The following is a 24,097-nucleotide window of genomic DNA, read 5'->3' on the forward strand; positions in this document are numbered from 1 at the left end:
GGTACTTTATTTACACACACAATTAGTCATGCAACATAAACACTACTAGTTAAACTCCACCTATCGACTATGACAACCTGTACTTAACTTCAGGAACCCGGCTTAGGTCAGAGGAACAGTGGCCGTTGTTCAATTCTGGATCTATCGGGTCTGAAGAAGTAACTGCTGCTCAGCTGGGCTCGTCCGTCTGGTAGCGGGCGTTGAACTTGATCTTGCTTCTGGTGGTGCTGCACTTGGAAGCATACATTGGGCGCCAGGTCCAAGAGAGGCTGAACACATGGTGGACTCTTTGTATCCGTGGGAATTTTCACGCTCTTTTGGGCGGTCCTTCAGTTTGGACCCCACTAATTGGGTGATTCCTGATCACTATGTTTGATTCGAACCAATAAATGGCAGGGTGCCTTGATGGCTGGGCATGTCCCAAGCGGTCATTGACCCTATTGTTTAAGCTTCCCAAGTACAGGGAGTCGCGCCGAAATGTCTGGGATTGTATCGGTCCTTTGTCTGGCGGACAATGCTAATCGGTTGGGGGTTTCGATGCCGTCTGGATTCCTCACTAGCAAATATACATTCAGGCTCTGATGCTGTCTGAATCTCGCATTGTCAATTTTTCCAACTATGCCTTACGATCTTCTCTGTTCCTGGCTGTAAGTGGCCATCCCAGGTGGCTACAGCAGGTATAGCAAGAAATTTGGAAGGCTAATGGTATGTTGACCTTTATTACAATGGACCTGGAGTATGACAGTAAGGGAGCCTAGTTAGGTTTGCACAGAGCTTTGGTGAGACCACAACTTGGTCTCTGTTCATAAGTAATGATGCACTTCCTTAGACGTGGTGTAATAAAAGTTCACTAAATTGATTCCTTGGATTAGTGAGCTGTTGGATGAGGAGATATTGAGTAAAATGGAGTTTAGAAGAAGAGGTAGTCTCGGAGTGAATCTGGAGTTTGTGTGCAGGCCAAGCACAAATTAGCCCTTTCAGTTACTGCGTCTATGAGACCATGCTAAATAATGCCATGGGTCTTTGCGCTTACATGATTAGACAGTACAGCAAAACACAAAATTAGAGAGAAGACTGAACGTTGGACCGTTTGACCATTGAAATTGCCGAGGATCTTGGATACTCTCAAAAGTCTCAGAACTTTGAAGACTGAGGCCAACTAACTTGGTGTATATCAATCATTAAAATGCAACATCTTAATCCAAGACACTGACTTTTGTTGGTATAGAAAAAAAGAGCTCAAATTTAACCTTAAATTTAAATTATATTTAATAAAACTAAATTTAATGTAAGAACATAAGAAATAGATACAGGAGTGGGCCATACGGCCTTTGGAATGTACTTCCCTGCTCAATAAAATCATTGCAGAACTTCTACAGCCACCTCACTTTCCCTCCTGATCTCCAAACCCCTCAATTTCCTTATTCGCGGAAAATGATCTTTCAGTTCCAGCCTTGAATATATGGAACACCAGGGTTCTGGAGATAGCGAACCCCAGAGATTCAGGACTCTTTGAGTGAAGAGTAAGCCTACTCCTCATCCTGAGGGCACCCTGAAGTCCAGACTCTCCAGCCAGGGAAAACAGCCTCTCAACATCCATCCTGTCAAACCCTCTGGGAACTGCACATGTTTTATGAGATCATTCCTTATTCTCCTAACCTGGCTCGGCGGCACAGTGGTTAGCACCGTTGCCTCACAGCGTCAGGAACCCGGGTTCAATTCCGGCCTTGGAAGAATATCTGTCTGGAGTCTGCACTTTCTCTCTGTGTTGGGGCAGCATGGTAGCATGGTGGTTAGCATAAATGCTTCACAGCTCCAGGGTCCCAGGTTCGATTCCCGGCTGGGTCACTGTCTGTGCGGAGTCTGCACGTCCTCCCCATGTGTGCGTGGGTTTCCTCCGGGTGCTCCGGTTTCCTCCCACAGTCCAAAGATGTGCGGGTTAGGTGGATTGGCCATGCTAAATTGCCCGTAGTGTCCTAAAAAAAAAAGTAAGGGGGAGGGGTTGTTGGGTTATGGGTATAGGGTGGATACGTGGGTTTGAGTAGGGTGATCATTGCTCGGCACAACATTGAGGGCCGAAGGGCCTGTTCTGTGCTGTACTGTTCTAAGTTCTAAGTCTGCGTGGGTTTCTTCTGGGTGATCTGCATTTCTCCCACAGTCCAAAGTCGTGCAGTTAGGTAGATTGGTCATGCTAAATTGCCGCTTTGTGTCATAGAATTTACAGTGCAGAAGGAGGCCATTCAGCCCATCGAGTCTGCACCGGCTCTTGGAAAGAGCGCCCTACCCAAGGTCAACAACTCCACCCTATCCCCATAACCCAGTAACCCACCCAACACTAAGGGCAATTTTGGACACTAAGGGCAATTTATCATGGCCAATCCACCTAACCTGCACATCTTTGGACTGTGGGAGGAAACCGGAGCACCCGGAGAAAACCCACGCACACACGGGGAGGATGTGCAGACTCCGCTCAGACAGTGACCCAAGCCGGAATCGATCCTGGAGCTGTGAAGCGATTGTGCTATCCACAATGCTATCGTGCTGCCCGTGCTGTCCAAAGACATGCAGTTTAGGTAGAGTTACAGGGATGGGGCGGGGGAGTGGGTATGAGTAGATTTCTCTTTCAGAGGGTCAGTGCAGACTCGATGGGTCGAATAGCCTCCTGCACTTCAGGAATTCTATGATTCTAACCAGCTTAGTGCTTTTCACAATCAGAAGATGTCCCAAAGTGCTTTACAGTCACTGAAGTCCTTTTATTGACATGTATTTATTATGTAATGTCTAGTGCACAGCACCCAATTTGCATACAGCACAGTCCCATGAACCAGCAGTATGATCATAAGAAAATATATTTTAGAAATAGAGAAACATTTGTGACACAGCAGTGGACCATTTAGAAGTCGACCATCATGTCCATGCTGCTCAAAAAAGAGTAACCCCACTTTCCAGCACTTGATCATTAGCCTTGTAGCTCAGAGCAACTCGGAAGTGAATGGTCAATCCCTCAATGAGATGAGGGATTCTCTTTCTCCCATCAACATTGGGGTGCATGGCCACTTTGTTTGTTTGTAGGCAGTTCAAAACATTTCTGTGGCTGCACATGCATGGGCATTTCAAGGACCATTTTAAAAATTGTGATCTGCATGGAAAGTTTCAGATGCTTACACAAAATAGACAACACATAAACAGACCATTCAGCAGTCCGTCCATGCTGGTATTTTATGCTCTACTGGAGCCTACTCTCATATTTTCTCATCTCCATCTATTGTAGCTATTCATTCCCTTCTTCCTGAAATCCTTGTCCAGCCCCCCATTAGATGTATCTATGTTGTCCACTTCAACCACCACCTATCTTAGTGACCTCTATGTTCTCATTAGACCGTTCAAACTTCCTTTCTACTACTTTCTGTCTATTCTTTCTAGCTTTGTAAATCTACACTCAGGTTCCCATCCTCCTCAACCGCACAAGCCAATCTGCCCAGGGTGACATTGGCCCAGGCCTGTTGAGATATAGAAACATAGAAAAGAGGAGCAGGAGGAAGCCATTCAGCCCTTTGAGGCTGATCATCCAACTTACTAGCCTGATCCCGCCTTCACCCCCATGTCTTTTGATCCCCTTTGCCCCAAGTATTATATCTAACTGCTTCTTGGAAACATACAATGTTTTGGCCTCAAGTACTTCCTGTGGTAACAAATTCCACAGGCTCAGCACTCTCTGGATGAAGAAATTTCTCTTCCTCTCTGTCCTAAATGGTCTACCCCGTATCCTCAAATTGTGACCCCTGGTTCCGGACACCCCCACCATCAGGAACATCCTTCTTGCATCTACCCTGTCTAGTTCTGTTAGAAATTTATAGGTAAATATGAGATCCTGCCCCTTTATTCTTTTGAACTCCAGCGAACAATCCTAAGCGACTCAGTCTCTCCTCATATATCCGTCCGCCATCCCAGGAATCAGCCTGGTAAACCCTCGCTGCTCTCCCTCCATAGCAAGAACATCCTTCCTCAGATAAGGACACCAAAACTGCACACAATACTCCAGGTGTGGCCTCACCAAGGCCCTACACAATTGCAGTAAGACATCCCATCTCCTCTGATGTGACCAGTGTGGTTTGTATAAGGTCCCATCTGTAAAGCACTGGTAATGTCCCAGGAATCTGAGGCTCTGCTTGCTGCGCTATCTCTCCAGACACGCGTCCAGCTGTGCAGTCATGCTTTCTCTACACTCACTAGCACTTGATACTGGGAGTAATCCAGAGATTACTACATAGGAGTAATTTGCTTTGTAATTTATTTCCTAACTACCTGAAATATGTCTGCCAGATCTCATACCTATTTCAGCCGATCCCATTGGAACAGATATTGGCCATGACCCCGCAGAGGGTGGTAGGTGCCTGGAACGCTTTGCCAGTGGAGGTGGTAGAGGCGGGCACGATAGCATCCTTTAAGATGCATCTCGACAGATATTTGAACGGGCGGGGAAGTAGATCCTTGGAAAATAGGCGACAGGTTTAGATAAAGGATCTGGATCGGCACAGGCTGGGAGGGCCGAAGGGCCTGTTCCTGTGCTGTAATTTTGTTTGTTCTTTGTTTGTTCACTCCCATCTCTGAATGTTCTGCAGCTACTCAGACATTCTTGCCTCTGACACCAGGGCCAGGTCTACACTTGCAGAAACACTTAATGTTGAATCTACCATCCCTATTGTTTTCCTCTGCTTCCTCCACTGATCTTCTGCACAGCTGAGCCATCATGTTTTTGTGGTCTTGGCTCTGGCTGTATTCCTAGGAGGAAAATTGCCCTTTCTGAGTGCCGGTTAGAGAGTGAGATGCGCTCGGGATACTAATGCATTTTGGTGCCTGGACCTCCTTGACAGTCTGGCATTCCCTTGTCGCCTTCACACTCTTACTATGCATTATAATCTGCTCTGGACACTTGCTATTCATGTCACCATATATGTCATAAAATACAGTGGAATTCTCGTCTAGATGACTGCAGCTCCAACGGCACTCGAAGCTCAGCATCATCCAGGATAAAGCGGCTGTTCCCTCTATTGCTGGGTCAAAATCCTGGAACTCCATCCGTCACAGTTACTACACCACATGGACTGCAGTGGTTCAAGAAGGCAGCTCGCCACCACCTGGGGCAATTGGGGCGAGGCAACAAATTTTGGCCGAGCCAGCAATGCCCACATTCTGTGAAATAATTTTTTTAAAAGCAGCTGTCCCTCACGGATGCACTATAGTCATGCCTGCTACTGGTCAAGCTCTGAAACCTGAAGTTCAAGCTGACAACATGTCCTGCACATGTGACTGCCCAGCACATGAATTTTTTCCAGGAGTTCCCACATGGAACAGCATGTGTATCAGACCGGACTGAGGTGCCTGACTGAGATTCCAATTATTGAACTGCCATTTGAACTTAAAAGTAAAACTTAAGACTTAGACTTGAGCCTAGTTAAATCTTAGCAAATTTAAATCGATGAAATCTAAAGACTCAACAACTAATTTAATTTAACTTACTGCTCTAACTTAAAGGGAAAATTGGCAATGAAATTACTCAACCAATCTGTGACCTACTTGTCTTATTAAAAGAAACTCGAGGGGTTTATGGCTAATGTTGCAGTCAAGTTGGGTTATGGGATAATAAGCGCAGGAGAGTAGCTTTCCTTCCCTCCAGGACATTAGCGAGGCAGGTGGGGCTTAACAGCAATCCAAGAGCTTCATGGTCACTTTTACCGGTGATCTCCTGTCTTGTTTTAAAATCACACAAATTCCAATTCTCCAAGGATTATGGTAATATTTGAATATCCTTCAGATCGTAAGAAGAAGTAGGGTCAAGCGTAAGCCATTTGTCCCTTTAAGCTTGCTCCGCCATTTAGTGTGATCATAGCTCATCGTCCTTGCCTGCACCTTCTCCTACCCCTTAATTCACTTTGCACCCATAAATCCATCAATCATAGCGTTTAATAAACTCAATATCTGAGTAGCCTCTCTGGATTCATGAATTCCAAAGATTCAAAACCCTCCCTCGTTCTTATTTAATAAGTAACGTGAAACCTTTTATATCCACCTTGGAGGGTGGACAGTGCCTTGATTTTAATGCCTCCTATGAGAAATCGCACCTTTGACTGCATTACTTTTTCAGTACTACATTGGAATGTCAGCATGACTTACGTGCAGAAGCTGAACTTTCAACCAATGCTGACGGTCCATCAGTAATTCAGTGAGAGGAGTGTTCTGAGTGCTGCAGCTTTTATTGTTGTTTTTCCTCCACTGCTCCACCAGTTACAATGTACATTGCTGAATTTCAGTTCCACTGTCATCGGAACAGCAAGAGCTGGTGGAGGAGGACATGAAGATCCAGATGAAAAGACGGCAAACATCTAGCCCAACTCAAGTGGTCGCCAAGCCTGCAAAAAGAGCCAAGATCAAAGTAACCATTCTCTCCCAAGGAGAGACATCAACTGCTACCATGCCATACACAGGTGCCAAAGAGGGTAAGCAGGCATCACGCCATTAGGCTTCATTTCACAGTTCAGCACAGAAGGCATTTGAGGGAGAGGGGACGCAATCCTTGTCCCATTTCCTTCCTGCTGCAGTTTCCTGCACTGGGACACTGGTTACAGTATAGCCAGTAACTTTGCTCTGCCATTACTTTCTGAGCTGATGTTCCCTTGCTCTCCAGAAATTGAGAGTTTTGTTTGCCCATGTGGGGGGAGTCCAGAAGCCGATCAATCTGATTAAATAAATCCAATTGCAAAGCAAGTAGAAATTGCGGAACATACTCTGCTGGATATCACAAAGGCTCACACTTTGTGTTGCAGGTCCTTATTACATATTGAACCCGCAGACTGAGCACAAGAGAGCTCACTGTAAACCCTAAAAGTGCACAAGTTAGACTTGAGGCACGTGAGCCTCAATGACTTCTCGGGCGGCACAGGGGCGCGGTGGTTAGAACTGCCGCCTCACGGTGCCAAGGACCCGGGTTTGAATCCCGGCTCCGGGTCACTGTCTGTGTGGAGTTTGCACATTCTCCCCGTGTCTGTGTCGGTCTCACCCCCACAACCCAAAGATGTGCAGGGTAGGTGGTTGGCCACGCTAAATTGCCTTTTAATTGGGAACAAAATACTTGGGTACTCTAAATTTATTTGGAAAAAAAAGGATGACTGTTCTGTGAACATGGCCTGGTGATGGTAACCAATGGCAAACAACACTGCTGGTGATGTAGGAGAGGAGCTGTTCTCACCTGGGTCTCACTGAAATCATTTTAATCTGCTCTCTCTGCGTTTCCAGTTGGGCAAGGAACACAATGACAATAAAAGCAGCCATATTTTAAACATCTGGCCTTAAAGGCTTGTCTCAACTTTTGTCTTCAATGTTGATGTTTAGGGTCAACAGGGGGGGTCGTTTTAGGAAACATTCTCAAACAATGCAGTCTGGGTTAGAGGAGACATTGCAAAGTTGAATCTAAATGGGCATTTCTCTCTGAAGGCTGGTACTTTGTGGCCCGAGTCTGGCCATTCTCAACGTATTTGAGTTTGGGAATTATAAAAACCATATTGGAAATACTGAGCAGGTCTCGCAAAACTCTGCACAGAGAAACAAACTTTAATATATCCGGTTGATGACTGGGTTCTGGTGAAAGACCTTTGGCCTGAAACATTATCTCTTTCTCTTTCCTCAATTGCTATCAAAGCGGCTGAGTATTTTCAATATTTCCTGATTTAATTAGAAATTTCCTGTATCTGCAGTAGTTACTTTTGTATGTGGGGGTCAGCTCATCTGTTCCCTTGAGAAATCTGTGTATGTTGGTTGGACACTAACAGGCTCGAGGACTCTGGCCCAGAGTCCGGCTGCTCTGAGATGCTGTAGGAGAATGGGAAAGGGTTTTTAACCAAATTGGAGCAGAAATGTCCTTGATCACCGTGATTATTAACTCTGAGTCAGGCTGTCAGAGACATTGATTTATTTTTCCTTGCTGGCAGGTGGGGTGGGGAAGTCCTTAACTTTGTCGGTGAGTCAAGCGGGATCTGGCAGTAAGGAACTGACTGGAGCTCTCACAGGTCAAAGGTGAGTGAGTCTTGCACGGCAGCTTAAACCCCAGGAATTTATCATTGTGTGAAATTGTAGAGACGTTAACCTGGAAAAAGCTGTATGAACAGCTTGCTGAGATGAAATATTTACACTGGCGAAAGTTGGATCGTGGCATAACCAGACTTGGGCCTATGCACAGAAAGTCATGATACACTGTCATGTGAGAGAATTGGATGTTTAGGAAATGTACCGTTAAGAAATGAAGCTGATCATATTACTGAAGTGATGTCACGTGAGGGGGGGGGGGGGGGAGCTGAGCTCACTTCTGCTTTTTGGAGTTTTAGTTTCAGTTTGAGATAGAGCTTGGGTGTGACTGTTTTTGTGGATGTGAGCTGCAGGAAGAAAAGCAAGGTGCTGGAGCTGAAGTCAACCAAGCTGATATATCTCTGCTATCCAACAGAAAATATATATTAACTGTAACCTGGTGTATGACTGTTTTTGTGAAGGTGAAGTCTTTTGGATGTGTAAAGGAACAGTTTTCAGGATTGGGTAGTGTTGTATTATTTTCGGGGGTATCTTTGAAGTAAGGGGTGTTAAGAGATCCAATGTTTATTTAAAGGGTTAATTTGAGTTCATGGAATAAACATTGTTTTGTTTTAAAAACCACGTGTCCATAATTGTAATACTACACATGGGGAACAAGCCGTGTGCTTCAAAAGCAACAATCCATTAAAGGTGGTGGTTGGTTGAACTCCATGATACATTTTGGGGTTCTGAAAACACTTCTCCCATAACAATTGAGGGCTCGTCCGGGATAAAAGTCTACCTATTGGATTGGCTTTTGTGAACTTAAAGACAGTGAAGGATTGTTGCTTTTCCGGTGTGGTATTTTAGTTTAAGTGGGGAGAGTGTTGTGAACAATGGCTCTTTCGGAGGCTCAGAGGTTTTTGGGGGTGGACACGGTAACACGTGATACCTTACTGACAAAGACTAAAAACAGAATGTTAGGTTTGGCAAAAGCATTGCAGTTAACACTGCCTAGCAAAATACGAAAAGATGAGGTACTTAACGCGGTATCTGCGCCTTTACGTTTGCCTGTGATACATTCTGACTCATTAGATATGGCAAAGCTCCAGTTGCAGATTAAGCATTTTGAACATGAAAAAGAATTAAAGCAACTTAAACATGAAAAAGAATTGAAGTGGCTTGAATATGGGAGAAAAAGATAGTGATAGAGTGGAAAAAGAAAAGGAGAGAGAAGAAAGAAACAAAGAAAGAGATAGAGAGGAAAGGGAAAAAGATAGAGAGCTTGAACTTCGGAAAATGGCTCTGAAACATGAAAATCAGTTAAAATTGGCAGACGCAAAGGGACACGTACAGTTGGAGGAGATGGATGAGGATAATGAGACAGAGCGTCATAGTCGAAGACGAGGTGGGTATCTATTTAAATATGTCCAAGCATTGCCAAGGTTTGACGAGAAGGAGGTAGAAGCCTTTTTCATTTCATTTGAGAAGGTAGCTAAACAAATGCAATGGCCATAGGACATGTGGGTATTACTGATTCAAACAAAGCTGGTAGGTAGAGCTAGTGAAGTGTTTGCATCACTACCGGAGGAACATACGAGGAGGTGAAGAAATCCATCTTAAGTGCATATGAGCCAGTGCCTGAAGCTTACAGACAAAGGTTTAGAAATTTAAGGAAAGAATTTGGTCAAACATATATGGAGTTTGAAAGGCTTAAACAGAGTAATTTTTAGGTGGATAAGGGCTTTGAAAATAGACCAAACGTATGAAGCTCTCGGAGAAATTATACCTTTGGAGGAGTTTAAAAATTCAATTCCTGATGTAGTGAGAACTCATGTGGAAGAACAGAGGGTTAAAACTGCGAGATTAGCAGCAAAAATGGCAGATGGTTATGAATTAGTTCATAAATCAAAGATTGGTTTCTGACATCAGTTTCAGCTGGTGAAGGATAGAAACTGGGGACATGAGAAATACTCAAGTGGTAAAGGTAAAGGTGATCTGATGGGAGACAATAAAGAGAGCGTTATGGTGTTCAGGCCGGAAAGTGGAGCTGTGTCCACAAAAGATCAGCCATGATCTCATTGAATGGTGGAGCAGGCTCGAGGGGCCAGATGGCCTAATCCTGCTCCTAGTTCTTATGTACCTCAGATTTAAAAAGAAATCCAGGAGGGTGGAAAATAAAAGTGGAAGAGAAATAAAAAGTTTCAAATGTTTTCACGGTAATAAACTAGGCCATGTAAAGTCACAGTGTTGGTGGTTGAAGAAGAGCACTGGGAAGGCTGATGTAAAACAGGATAAGACAGTGGGATTTGTTAAGGGCAGTAAAGGCAGGGCAGCACGGTGGCACAGTGGGTTAGCTCTGCTGCCTCACGGCACCGAGGTTCCAGGTTCGAATCCCGGCTCTGGGTCACTGTCCGTGTGGAGTTTGCACATTCTCCCCGTGTCCGCGTGTGTTTCACCCCCACAACCCAAAGATGGGCAGGGTAGGTGGATTGGCCACGCTAAACTGCCCCTTAATTGGAAAAAATTAATTGGGTACACCAAATTTTTTTTTAAAAAGAAAAAAAAGTGGTAAAGGAAAGCCCGAGGGAAACTAAGGAGGTGCAAACGATTGTACAGCCTGTTCAAGAAGTAATTGTTAAGAGGTGCCAGATGTCTTTAAAGAATTTATTTGTGTGGGTAAAGTTTACTCATGTGTATCAGGAGGAGCAGGTAAAGAAGTCACAATTTTAAGAGATACAGAGGCTAGTCAATCTTTAATGGTAAGAGATGTGGAATTATGTAGTTTGGGAAGAATGTTGCCAGAAAAGGTGGAGATATGTGGAATTCAGGGTGAGAGGAGTAGCGTTCCATTATACAAGGTTGGAAAGTCCAGTGAAGAGTCGTGAAGTGGTAGTAGGAGTAATAGATCAACTATCTTGTCCAGGAATACAGTTTATTTGGGTAATGATATAGCTGGATCGCAGGTGGGAGTGATAACTACTGTGGTTGTGGAAAATCAGACAACTGAAGTGCTGAAGGACGAATATCCTGGGATTTTTCCGGATTGTGTAGTAACAAGGTCGCAAAGTCACAGGTTAAGACAAGAGGAGAAATCAAAGAGTGAAGATGATGTTGAAGTGTAATTATCAGAAACGATTTTTGATCAGATGGTTGAAAAAGAACAAGAACAGATGGAGGATGACGCGGATATTTTCATTTCAGGAAAATTGGCGGAGTTACAATAGAAAGATGTAGAAATAAAACGGATATATCAGAAAGCATATACGGAAGAGGAATCTGAGAGTATACCAGAGTGTTATTACCGTAAGAGTGATGTCTTGGTGAGAAATTGGAGACCTGTACATATGCAGGCGGATGAAAAGTGGGCAGACGTTCATCAAGTAGGGTACGGAAAGGAGGTGTTGCGAGTTGCACATGAGGTACCAGTGGGAGGTCATTTGGGAACAAGGAAAACTCGAGCTAAAATCCAGAAACATTTTTATTGGCCTGGACTACATAAAGATGTAGTTAAATTTTGTCAATCATGTCACTCATGTCGGGTGATAGGGAAACCTCAAGCAGTGATAAAACCAGCGCACTTAATACCTATTCCAGCATTTGAGGAACCTTTTACGAGAGTCCTAATTGATTGTGTAGGACCGCTTCCTAAAACAAAAAGTGGGAATCTATAATTTTGACTATAATGGATGTGTCTACGAGGTTTCCAGAGGCCATTAGAGTATGTAATATTACAGCTAAAAGGACTGTGGAGGAGTTACTTAAATTATTTACTAGATAAGGACTACCCACAGAAATTCAATTGGATCAAGGATCGAATTTTACTTCAAAGTTATTCAAAGAAGTTATGGTAGCTCAGGAATAAAACAATTTAAATCAACTGCGTACCATCCAGAATTACAGGGAGCGTTAGAAATGTGGCATCAGACATTAAAGACAATGTTGAGGGCGTAGTGTCAAGATTATCCAGAGGATTTAAGGGCAGCACGGTAGCATTGTGGATAGCACAATTGCTTCACAGCTCCAGGGTCCCAAGTTCGATTTCGACTTGGATCACTGTCTGTGTGGAGTCTGCACATCCTCCCCGTGTGTGCGTGGGTTTCCTCCGGGTACTCCGGTTTCCTCCCACAGTCCAAAGATGTGCAGGTTGGGTGAATTGGCCATGAAAAATTGCCCTTAGTGTCCAAAATTCTATGATTAACCTAGGACAAAAGTTCGGCACAACATCGTGGGCCGAAGGGCCTGTTCTGTGCTGTATTTCTCTATTGGAATAAAGGACTCCCATTTGTATTGTTTGCAATTAGGGATGCACCTAATGAATCTACCAAATTTAGTCCTTTTGAACTAATGTTTGGTCATGAGGTAAGAGGACCACTTAAATTGATTAAGGAAAAATTGGTGGGTGAGAAATCGGAAATTATACTATTGGATTACGTGTCAAATTTTAGGGAACGATTAAATAGAGCAGGTGAATTGGCTAGACAACATTTAAAAGTTGCACAAAATGTGATGAACTGGGTAGTGGACAAGAAATCCAAAGTTCGTAGTTTTGCAAGTGGAGATAAAGTTTTAGTTTTGTTACCAGTGGTAGGGGAGCCTTTAAAAGCTAGGTTTTGTGGACCATATCAGATTGAAAGGAAATTAAGTGAGGTGAATTATGTGGTTAAAAACACCAGATAGAAGGAAGACTCACCGAGTGTGTCATGTGAATCTGCTTAAAAGGTACTTTGAATGGGAAGGAGAGAAAAAGGAGGTTTTAATGATTTTAACTCAATGTGACGAACCAAATCCAGATGACTGTGAATTTGACATACCTCAAATTAAATTGGAAAATGAGGATGTTCTTAAAAATTGGGATGAATTGTTAAGTTACTTTCCAGAGGGAAAACAAACTGACCTGAAAGAGTTATTGATATCACATGGTCAAGTTTGTAGAGATAAATTGGGAAGTACTAAAATGGCTATACATGTAGATGTGTGGAAATGCTGTTCCTATCAAACAACATCCATATGGACTTAATCCTTTAAAAATGGCACAGGTTAACAGATTGAGAGTATGCTTATAAATGGCATAATTGAAGTGGGTTGCAGCCAATGGAGCTCACCCATAATGATGGTACCTAAACCAGACGGTACCCAACGGTTGTGTGTGGACTATCGAAATGTGAATGCAGTTACAAGAACAGACTCTTACCCTATCCCACATTTGAAGGATTGCATTGAGAAAGTGGGACAATCTGCTTTTATTTCCAACTTCCAGACATGGAAAGAACATTTTAAATATCGTATGGAATTCTTCGATCGACTTCAGGCGGCGGGTTTGGTGATGAACCTAGCCGAAAGTGAATTTGAAGCACGAATCACTTTCCTTGAGCAGTTTCCGATACCCTCAAGACGAAGGGAAATAATGCGATCTCTTAGCAGGAATGAATTTGATCGAACCTTTGTGCAAAAGATTTGTAGCGTGGTTACTCCACTGATGGAATTGCTGAAGAAATGTAAAAAATTTCAATGGACAGGGGACTTTCAACAGGCATGTGACTGCCTGAAAGCTGTGATCACCAATGCTCCTGTATTGGAGGATTGCAAGGGGCTCTGTGGTCAGATTGAACTAAAGTATCTGATTCTAAAGAGAAATGTCGAGGAGTAGAGGAATGGCTGGATCGTGCCGAGACTTTCTTGTTCAAAGAGACTGCCAATCGAGAAGTTTTTCGGTTGGAGGAAGAAGAACGGGAAAAATGGACTACGTTATTATGCCTGTTTGCGTGTGTTGTTTTTTTATTAAACGTAAAGTATTTTTACTGTGTGCATTTCTTAATTGATGGTGCAAGGTTAAAAATGAAACCATCTTGAAGTTGATGGTTTATTTATTTTTTCTTGGGGGAAGGTGTCATGTGAGAGTACCTTTAAGAAATGTAGCTGATCATGTTACTGAATTGATGTCACGGGGGGGGGGGAGCTGAGCTCACTTCTATTTTTGGGAGTTTTAGTTTCAGTTTGAGATAGAGCTTGGATGTGACTGTTTTTGTGGATGTGAGCTGCAGGAAGAAAAGCAAGGTGCTGGAGCTGAAGTCAACCAAGCTGATATATCTCTGCCATCCAGCAGAAAATATATATTAACTGTAACCTGGTGTATGACTGTTTTTGTGAAGGTGAAGTCTTTTGGATGTGTAAAGGAACAGTTTTCAGGATTGGGTAGTGTTATATTATTTTCGGGATTATCTTTGAAGTAAGGGGTGTTAAGAGATCCAATGATTATTCAAAGGGTTAATTTGAGTTCATGGAATAAACATTGTTTTAAAAACCACGTGTCCATAATTGTAATACTACACCTGGGGAACAAGCCGTGTGCTTCAAAAGCAACAATCCATTAAAGGTGGGGGTTGGTTGAACTCCATGATATATTTTGGGGTTCTGAAAACACCGCTCCCATAACAACGTGGTTCTGAGATATACATTGCCCCTCTCCTGAAAACCTACATCAAGGGCAGTGAGATTGACAGCGGCCTGACTTCAAGCACCTTTAAAAGCTGACCTTGTGAGTCTTAATCTGGTTTAAGAATGGGTCAGTTGAATAACTGTTGGAACATATGGTAATATTTATTGACCTCTGGGGCCTCGGACTGGTTCGGACAATGAATTCAAACATACTTTCATCAGCCTTGAATACTTTATAAAACGCTGTTGTTCAGTTGTTTTGTCGTTGCAACTCTCCATGAATTGTTTCAACACAATGTGCTGCAGTACGGATAACAAATTATCCAGCTCTCTTAATTCAGTCAGATTTGTCTTGTTTAAGCACTGGCTACAGAGTGATTGGTGTCCTAGCGCAAAATTACTGGCTATACTGTACCCAGTGTCCCAGTGCCTACATACTGGCTATACTGTAACCAGTATCCCAGTGCCTGCCCACTGGCTATACTGTAACCAGTATCCCAGTGCCTGCACACTGGCTATACTGTAACCAGTATCCCAGTGCCTGCACACTGGCTATACTGTAACCAGTATCCCAGTGCCTACACACTGGCTATACTGTAACCAGTATCCCAGTGCCTGCACACTGGCTATACTGTAACCAGTATCCCAGTGCCTGCACACTGGCTATACTGTAACCAGTATCCCAGTGCCTGCACACTGGCTATACTGTAACCAGTATCCCAGTGCCTGCACACTGGCTGTACTGTAACCAGTATCCCAGTACCTGCACACCGGCTATACTGTAACCAGTGTGCCAGTGCCTGCACATTGCCTATACTGTAACCAGTATCCCAGTGCCTGCACACTGGCTATACTGTAACCAGTGTCTCAGTGCCTGCACACTGGCTATACTGTAACCAGTGTCCCAGTGCCTGCACACTGGCTATACTGTAACCAGTATCCCAGTGCTTGCACACTGGCTATACTGTAACCAGTATCCCAGTGCCTGCGCACTGGCTGTACTGTAACCAGTATCCCAGTGCCTGCACACTGGCTGTACTGTAACCAGTATCCCAGTGCCTGCGCACTGGCTGTACTGTAACCAGTATCGCAGTGCCTGCGCACTGGCTGTACTGTAACCAGTATCCCGGTGCCTGCACACTGGCTGTACTATAACCAGTATCCCAGTGCCTGCGCACTGGCTGTACTGTAACCAGTATCCCGGTGCCTGCACACTGGCTGTACTGTAACCAGTATCCCAGTGCCTGCACACTGGCTTTACTGTAACCAGTATCCCAGTGCCTGCACACTGGCTGTACTGTAACCAGTATCCCAGTGCCTGCACACTGGTTTTACTGTAACCAGTATCCCAGTGCCTGCACACTGGCTGTACTGTAACCAGTATCCCAGTGCCTGCACACTGGCTTTACTGTAACCAGTATCCCAGTGCCTGCACACTGGCTATACTGTAACCAGTGTCCCTGTGCCTGCACACTGGCTATACTGTAACCAGTATCCCAGTGCCTGCACACTGGCTATACTGTAACCAGTGTTCCAGTGCCTGCACACTGGCTATACTGTAACCAGTGACCCAGTGCCTGCGCACTGGCTGTACTGTAACCAGTGTCCCAATGCCTGCACACTGGCTATCTTGTAACCAGTGTGCCAGTGCCTGCACACTGGCTATACTGTAACCAGTATCTCAGTGCCTGCACACTGGCTATACTGTAACCAGTATCTCAGTGCCTGCACACTGGCTATGCTGTAACCAGTATCCCAGTGCCTGCACACCGGCTATACTGTAACCAGTGTGCCAGTGCCTGCACACCGGCTATACTGTAACCAGTGTTCCAGTGCCTGCACACTGGCTATACTGTAACCAGTGTCCCAGTGCCTGCCCACTGGCTATACTGTAACCAGTGTCCCAGTGCCTGCACACTGGCTATACTGTAACCAGTATCCCAGTGCCTGCCCACTGGCTATACTGTAACCAGTGTCCCAGTGCCTGCACACTGGCTATACTGTAACCGGTATCCCAGTGCCTGCACACTGGCTATACTGTAACCAGTGTCCCAGTGCCTGCCCACTGGCTATACTGTAACCAGTATCCCAGTGCCTGCACACTGGCTATACTGTAACCGGTATCCCAGTGCCTGCACACCGGCTATACTGTAACCAGTGTCCCAGTGCCTGCACACTGGCTATACTGTAACCAGTATCCCAGTGCCTGCACACTGGCTGTACTGTAACCAGTATCCCAGTGCTTGCACACTGGCTGTACTGTAACCAGTATCCCAGTGCCTGCACACTGGCTGTACTGTAACCAGTATCCCAGTGCCTGCACACTGGCTATACTGTAACCAGTATCTCAGTGCCTGCACACTGGCTATACTGTAACCAGTATCCCAGTGCCTGCGCACTGGCTATACTGGAACCCGTATCCCAGTGCCTGCACACTGGCTATACTGTAACCAGTATCCCAGTGCCTGCACACTGGCTATACTGGAACCAGTATCCCAGTGCCTGCACACTGGCTGTACTGTAACCAGTATCCCAGTGCCTGCACACTGGCTATACTGTAACCAGTGTGCCAGTGCCTGCACACTGGCTATACTGTAACCAGTGTCCCAGTGCCTGCACACTGGCTATGCTGGAACCAGTATCCCAGTGCCTGCGCACTGGCTGTACTGTAATCAGTGTCCCAATGCCTGCGCACTGGCTGTACTGTAACCAGTATCCCAGTGCCTGCACACTGGCTATACTGTAACCGGTATCCCAGTGCCTGCACACTGGCTATACTGTAACCAGTATCCCGGTGCCTGCACACTGGCTATACTGTAACCAGTGTCTCAGTGCCTGCACACTGGCTATACTGTAACCAGTGTCCCAGTGCCTGCACACTGGCTATACTGTAACCAGTATCCCAGTGCTTGCACACTGGCTATACTGTAACCAGTATCCCAGTGCCTGCGCACTGGCTGTACTGTAACCAGTATCCCAGTGCCTGCACACTGGCTGTACTGTAACCAGTATCCCAGTGCCTGCGCACTGGCTGTACTGTAACCAGTATCGCAGTGCCTGCGCACTGGCTGTACTGTAACCAGTATCCCGGTGCCTGCACACTGGCTGTACTGTAACCAGTATCCCAGTGCCTGCGCACTGGCTGTACTGTAACCTGTATCCCGGTGCCTGCACACTGGCTGTACTGTAACCTGTCTCCCAGTGCCTGCACACTGGCTTTACTGTAACCAGTATCCCAGTGCCTGCACACTGGCTGTACTGTAACCAGTATCCCAGTGCCTGCACACTGGTTTTACTGTAACCAGTATCCCAGTGCCTGCACACTGGCTGTACTGTAACCACTACCCCACTGCCTGCACACTGGCTGTACTGTAACCAGTGTACCAGTGTGCCAGTGCCTGCACACTGGCTGTCCTGTAACCAGTATCCCAGTGCCTGCACACTGGCTATACTGTAACCAGTGTCCCAGTGCCTGCACACTGGCTATACTGTAACCAGTGTCCCAGTGCCTGCACACTGGCTATACTGTAACCAGTGTCCCAGTGCCTGCACACTGGCTGTTCTGTAACCAGTATCCCAGTGCATGCACACTGGCTATACTGTAACCAGTATCCCAGTGCCTGCACACTGGCTATACTGTAACCAGTGTCCCAGTGCCTGCACACTGGCTATACTGTAACCAGTGTCCCAGTGCCTGCACACTGGCTATACTGTAACCAGTGTCCCAGTGCCTGCACACTGGCTATACTGTAACCAGTATCCCAGTGCCTGCACACTGGCTATACTGTAACCAGTGTTCCAGTGCCTGCACACTGGCTATACTGTAACCAGTGACCCAGTGCCTGCACACTGGCTGTACTGTAACCAGTGTCCCAATGCCTGCACACTGGCTATACTGTAACCAGTGCCCCAATGCCTGCACACTGGCTATACTGTAACCAGTATCTCAGTGCCTGCACACTGGCTATACTGTAACCAGTATCTCAGTGCCTGCACACTGGCTATGCTGTAACCAGTATCCCAGTGCCTGCCCACCGGCTATACTGTAACCAGTGTGCCAGTGCGTGCACACCGGCTATACTGTAACCAGTATCCCAGTGCCTGCACACCGGCTATACTGTAACCAGTGTGCCAGTGCCTGCACACTGGCTATACTGTAACTAGTGTCCCAGTGCCTGCACACTGGCTATACTGTAACCAGTGTGCCAGTGCCTGCACACCGGCTATACTGTAACCAGTGTCCCAGTGCCTGCACACTGGCTATACTCTAACCAGTATCCCAGTGCCTGCGCACTGGCTGTACTGTAACCAGTGTCCCAGTGCCTGCACACTGGCTATACTGTAACCAGTGTCCCAGTGCCTGCACACTGGCTATACTGTAACCAGTATCCCAGTGCCTGCACACTGGCTATACTGTAACCAGTGTCCCAGTGCCTGAACACTGGCTATACTGTAACCAGTATCCCAGTGCCTGCACACTGGCTATACTGTAACCAGTGTCCCAGTGCCTGAACACTGGCTATACTGTAACCAGTGTCCCAGTGCCTGCACACTGGCTATACTGTAACCAGTGTCCCAGTGCCTGCACACTGGCTATACTGTAACCGGTATCCCAGTGCCTGCACACTGGCTATACTGTAACCAGTGTCCCAGTGCCTGCCCACTGGCTATACTGTAACCAGTATCCCAGTGCCTGCACACTGGCTATACTGTAACCGGTATCCCAGTGCCTGCACACTGGCTATACTGTAACCAGTATCCCAGTGCCTGCACACTGGCTATACTGTAACCAGTGTCCCAGTGCCTGAACACTGGCTATACTGTAACCGGTATCCCAGTGCCTGCCCACTGGCTATACTGTAACCAGTGTCCCAGTGCCTGCACACTGGCTATACTGTAACCAGTGTGCCAGTGCCTGCACACCGGCTATACTGTAACCAGTGTTCCAGTGCCTGCACACTGGCTATACTGTAACCAGTGTCCCAGTGCCTGCCCACTGGCTATACTGTAACCAGTATCCCAGTGCCTGCACACTGGCTATACTGTAACCGGTATCCCAGTGCCTGCACACTGGCTATACTGTAACCAGTATCCCAGTGCCTGCACACTGGCTATACTGTAACCAGTGTCCCAGTGCCTGCACACTGGCTGTACTGTAACCAGTGTCCCAGTGCCTGCACACTGGCTGTACTGTAACCAGTATCCCAGTGCCTGCACACTGGCTATACTGTAACCAGTGTCCCAGTGCCTGCACACTGGCTATACTGTAACCAGTGTCCCAGTGCCTGCACACTGGCTATACTGTAACCAGTATCCCAGTGCCTGCACACTGGCTGTACTGTAACCAGTGTCCCAGTGCCTGCACACTGGCTATACTGTAACCAGTGTCCCAGTGCCTGCACACTGGCTGTACTGTAACCAGTATCCCAGTGCCTGCACACTGGCTGTACTGGAACCAGTATCCCAGTGCCTGCACACTGGCTGTACTGTAACCAGTGTGCCAGTGCCTGCACACCGGCTATACTGTAACCAGTGTTCCAGTGCCTGCACACTGGCTATACTGTAACCAGTGTCCCAGTGCCTGCCCACTGGCTATACTGTAACCAGTATCCCAGTGCCTGCACACTGGCTATACTGTAACCGGTATCCCAGTGCCTGCACACTGGCTATACTGTAACCAGTATCCCAGTGCCTGCACACTGGCTATACTGTAACCAGTATCCCAGTGCCTGCACACTGGCTATACTGTAACTAGTGTCCCAGTGCCTGCACACTGGCTATACTGTAACCAGTGTCCCAGTGCCTGCACACTGGCTGTACTGTAACCAGTATCCCAGTGCCTGCACACTGGCTGTACTGGAACCAGTATCCCAGTGCCTGCACACTGGCTGTACTGTAACCTTTATCCCAGTGCCTGCACACTGGCTATACTGTAACCAGTGTCCCAGTGCCTGCACACTGGCTACGCTGGAACCAGTATCCCAGTGCCTGCACACTGGCTGTACTGTAACCAGTATCCCAGTGCCTGCACACTGGCTATACAACGTCTATCACTTTTATGTCTTAAAAGTCCGATTTCTGGTTCATATTCTGTAAGGGCTATAATTGGTAGTTAAACCATTAAAAGTAAAATAAAATAATTGGTACGAGGACAAGGAAAGAAGGGCCCTGGAGAATTGGATATAATCTGATATTAAGCATATACTAAAGGGTTACATTATGGCAGGAGATCTCAAAGCCTTGGTTTGCTCCTCTTGCTGCATGTGGGAGGCCGGGAACATTTCCAATGCCCGGGACCAGCAGGTGTGCAGGAAATATGTCCAGCTGCAGCTCCAGGAAGACTGGGTTTCAGAGCTAGAGCGAGAGCTGGGGACACTGTGGAGCATCCGTGAGGCAAAGTGTGTTATGGATAGCACATATAGAGGTGGTCACACCTCAGGCTCAGATTCCGCAGGCAGGAAGGGAATGGGTGACCACCAGGCAGAACAAGAGAACGAGGCACGCAGTGCAGGAATCTCCTGTTGCCATTCCCCTGCAAAACAGATGGACCGTTTGGGATACTGTTGAAGGGATTGACCTGGGGGGGGGGGGGGGCGCGCGAAGTAGCAACAGCCAAATTGATTGTAACATCGTCGGTTTTGCTGCAGAGGGGATGAGTAAAGAGTGTGGGAATGCAATAGTCACGGAATTAGATTGTAAGGGGAATAGACAGGCGTTTCTGTGGCCGCAAAGGAGCCTCCAGGATGGTATATTGCCCACCTGGTGCGAGGGTCCAGGATGTCTCGGAGCGGTTACAGGACTTTCTGGAGGAGGAGGTGAACAACTAGTGGTTGTGGTACACATTGGTACCAACAACATAGGTTAAAAAAAAAAGGGCATGAGGCCCAAAAAGCAGAATTTCGGGAGTGAGGAAGAAAGTTGAGAAGTCTGACCTCTAAGGTAGTGATCTCAGGATTACTCCCAGTGCCACATGCTGGTAATGCTGATAAATATGTACTGAAGAGATGGTGTGAGGGGGAAGGTGTTTCTGATTCCTGGGACATTGGGACCGGTACAAACTAGGCGTGTTACATCTGGGAGAACCGGGACTTGTTAAAAATCCATTTACGGTATGTGGGTGTCGCTGGTTAGGCCGGCATTTATTGCCCATCCCTAGTTGCCCTTCGGAAGGTGGTGGTGAGCTGCCTTCTTGACCCGCTACAGTCCATGTGATATACGTACACCCACTGTGCTGTTAGGGAGGGAGTTCCAGAATGTTGCCCCAGCGACAGTGAAGGAACGGCCGATATATTTCCCAGTCAGGATGATGAGTGTCTTGGAGCTGAACCTCCAGGTGGTGGGGTTCCCAGGTATCTGCTGCTCTTGTCCTTTGAGATGGTGGTGGTCGTGGGTTTGGAAGGTGCTGTCTAAGGAACCTTGGTGAATTACTGCAGTGCATCTTGTGGATGGTACACACGGTGCCACTGTTCGCCGGTGGTGGAGGGTTTGAATGTTTGTGGAAGGGGAGCAATCAAGCGGGGCTGCTTTGTCCTGGAAGGCGTCGAGCTTCTTGAGTGTTGTTGGAGCTGCACTCATCCAGGCAAGTGGAGAGTATTCCATCACACTCATGACTTGTGCTTTGTAGATGGTGGACAGGCTTTGCGGTGTCAAGAGCTGAGTTATTCACTGTCGGATTCCTAGCCTTTGACCTGCCCTGGTAGCCACAGTATTTAATGTGGCTAGACCAGTTCAGTTTCTGATCGATGGTAACCCCCAGGATGTAGATTCTGGGGAATTCAGCGATGGTAATGTCAAGGGGAGGCGGTTAGATCCTCTCTTGTTGGAGATGGTCATTGCCTGGCACGTGTGTGGTGTGAATGTAACTTGCCACTTGGCAGCCCAAGCCTGGATATTGTCCAGGTCTTGCTGCATTTGGAAATTTGAGGAGTCACGAATGGTGCTGAACATTGTGCAGTCATCCGCAAACATCCCTACTTCTGACCGTATGATGGAGCAGCTGAAGATGGTTGGGCCTGGGGCACTACCCTGTGGAACTCCTGCAGTGATGTCCCGGGACAGATGATTGACCTCCAACCACCACAACCATCTTCCTTTGTGCCAGGTAGGACTTCAACCAGCGGAGAGATTTCCCCCGATTCCCGTTGACTCCAGTGTAGCGAGGGCTCCTTGATTCCATACTCGGTCAAATGCTGCCTTGATGTCAACAGCAGTCACTCTCACCTCACCTCCAGCTCTTTTGTCCATGTTTGAACCAAAGTCGTAATGAGGTCAGGGAATGAGTGACCTTGGAGGAATCCAAACTGAGTGTCCGTGAGCAGGTTATTGCTGAGTAAGTGCCGTTTGATAACACTGTTGATGACTTCTTCCACTCTTTGCTGATGATGGAGAGCAGATGTATAGGGCGGTAATTGGCTAGGTTGGATTTGTCCTGTTTCTTGTGTACAGGACACACCTGGGCAACTTTCCACATTGTTGGGTAGATGCCAGCATCATAGCTAGGACTGATGTCCGAGGGGGAGTATGTTGTTGAATGGTTGGGGAGTGTTTAAATGAATATGGCAGGGGGGTGGGAACCTATGGAAGGAGTCAGAGGAGGAGGAGGAAATAAGGACAAAAAGAAAAGACAGAAAGGGGATTAAGAAAAGTGATAGACAGATAAACCAAGAGCCAGATTCAAACAGGGCCACAGTGAAAAATATTTGGAACGGGACCCGTAATGTTTAAAAGTCAAGCTTTAAAGGCTTTGTGCATTAACGTGGATAAACTAATCGTGCAAATCGAGACCTGATATGATGTGGTCGGGATTACGGAGACATGGCTGTCGGGTGACTAGGGATGGGAACGGAGTGTCCAGGGTTATTCAGCATTTGGTAAAGACACACACAAAGGAAAAGGCGATGAAATTGGTGCTGGTTAAGGAGGAAATTAAAAGAATAGTGAAGAAGGATATTAGTTCTGATGATGCGGAATCTGTTTGGGTATAGCTGACAAACACCAAGGGACATAGTGGGTGTGATATATAGACCCCAAACTGCAGTGATGTTGTTGGGAATGGCATGAAACAGGAAATTAGAGACGCATTTGATAAAGGAACATGTAGATTGGGAAAATCAAATTAGCCACAATACTGTAGAGGAGGAATTCCTGGAGTGTATCCAGGATGGTTTGCTGGATCAATATGTTGAGGAGCCAACTGGAGAACAGGCCATCCTAGACTGGGTATTGTGTAATGAGAACGGAATCATTGGCAATCTAGTGCGACACCCCTTGGGGATGAGCAACCATAATATGATAGAATTGTTTGTCAAGATGGAGAGTGAAGTAGTTGATTCTGAGACTAGGGTCCTGAATCTTAACAAAATAAACTATGATGACATGAGGCATGAGTTGGCCACGATTGGGGAATGTTCCTTAAAGGGATGACAGTGGCTAGGCAATGGCAAACATTCAAAAGGCGCATGGAAGAACTGCAACTGTTCATTCACCTGAGGAAGGAGCAGTGCTCCGAAAGCTAGTGTTTGAAACAAACATGTTGGACTTTAACCTGGTGTTGTAAGACTTCTTGCTATGCTCACCCCAGTCCAACGCCGGCATTTACACT

General features: G+C 46.4%; 1 protein-coding gene across 3 annotated transcripts in view; it reads left to right on the forward strand.

Annotated features, from left to right (window-relative positions):
• Positions 1 to 24,097, forward strand: part of kansl3 (KAT8 regulatory NSL complex subunit 3) — a 96,087-nt gene that overhangs the window by 41,581 nt on the left and 30,409 nt on the right. For all 3 annotated transcript variants that reach the window (XM_038785141.1, XM_038785142.1, XM_038785143.1), the window contains 2 exons: positions 6,312 to 6,497; positions 7,986 to 8,070. In XM_038785141.1, coding sequence (XP_038641069.1) covers positions 6,312 to 6,497; positions 7,986 to 8,070 — 271 coding nt within the window. The remainder of the gene's footprint in view (positions 1 to 6,311; positions 6,498 to 7,985; positions 8,071 to 24,097) is intronic.

The sequence above is a fragment of the Scyliorhinus canicula genome, chromosome 26, assembly GCF_902713615.1.
Source record: "Scyliorhinus canicula chromosome 26, sScyCan1.1, whole genome shotgun sequence".
Taxonomy (NCBI): Eukaryota; Metazoa; Chordata; class Chondrichthyes; order Carcharhiniformes; family Scyliorhinidae; genus Scyliorhinus; species Scyliorhinus canicula.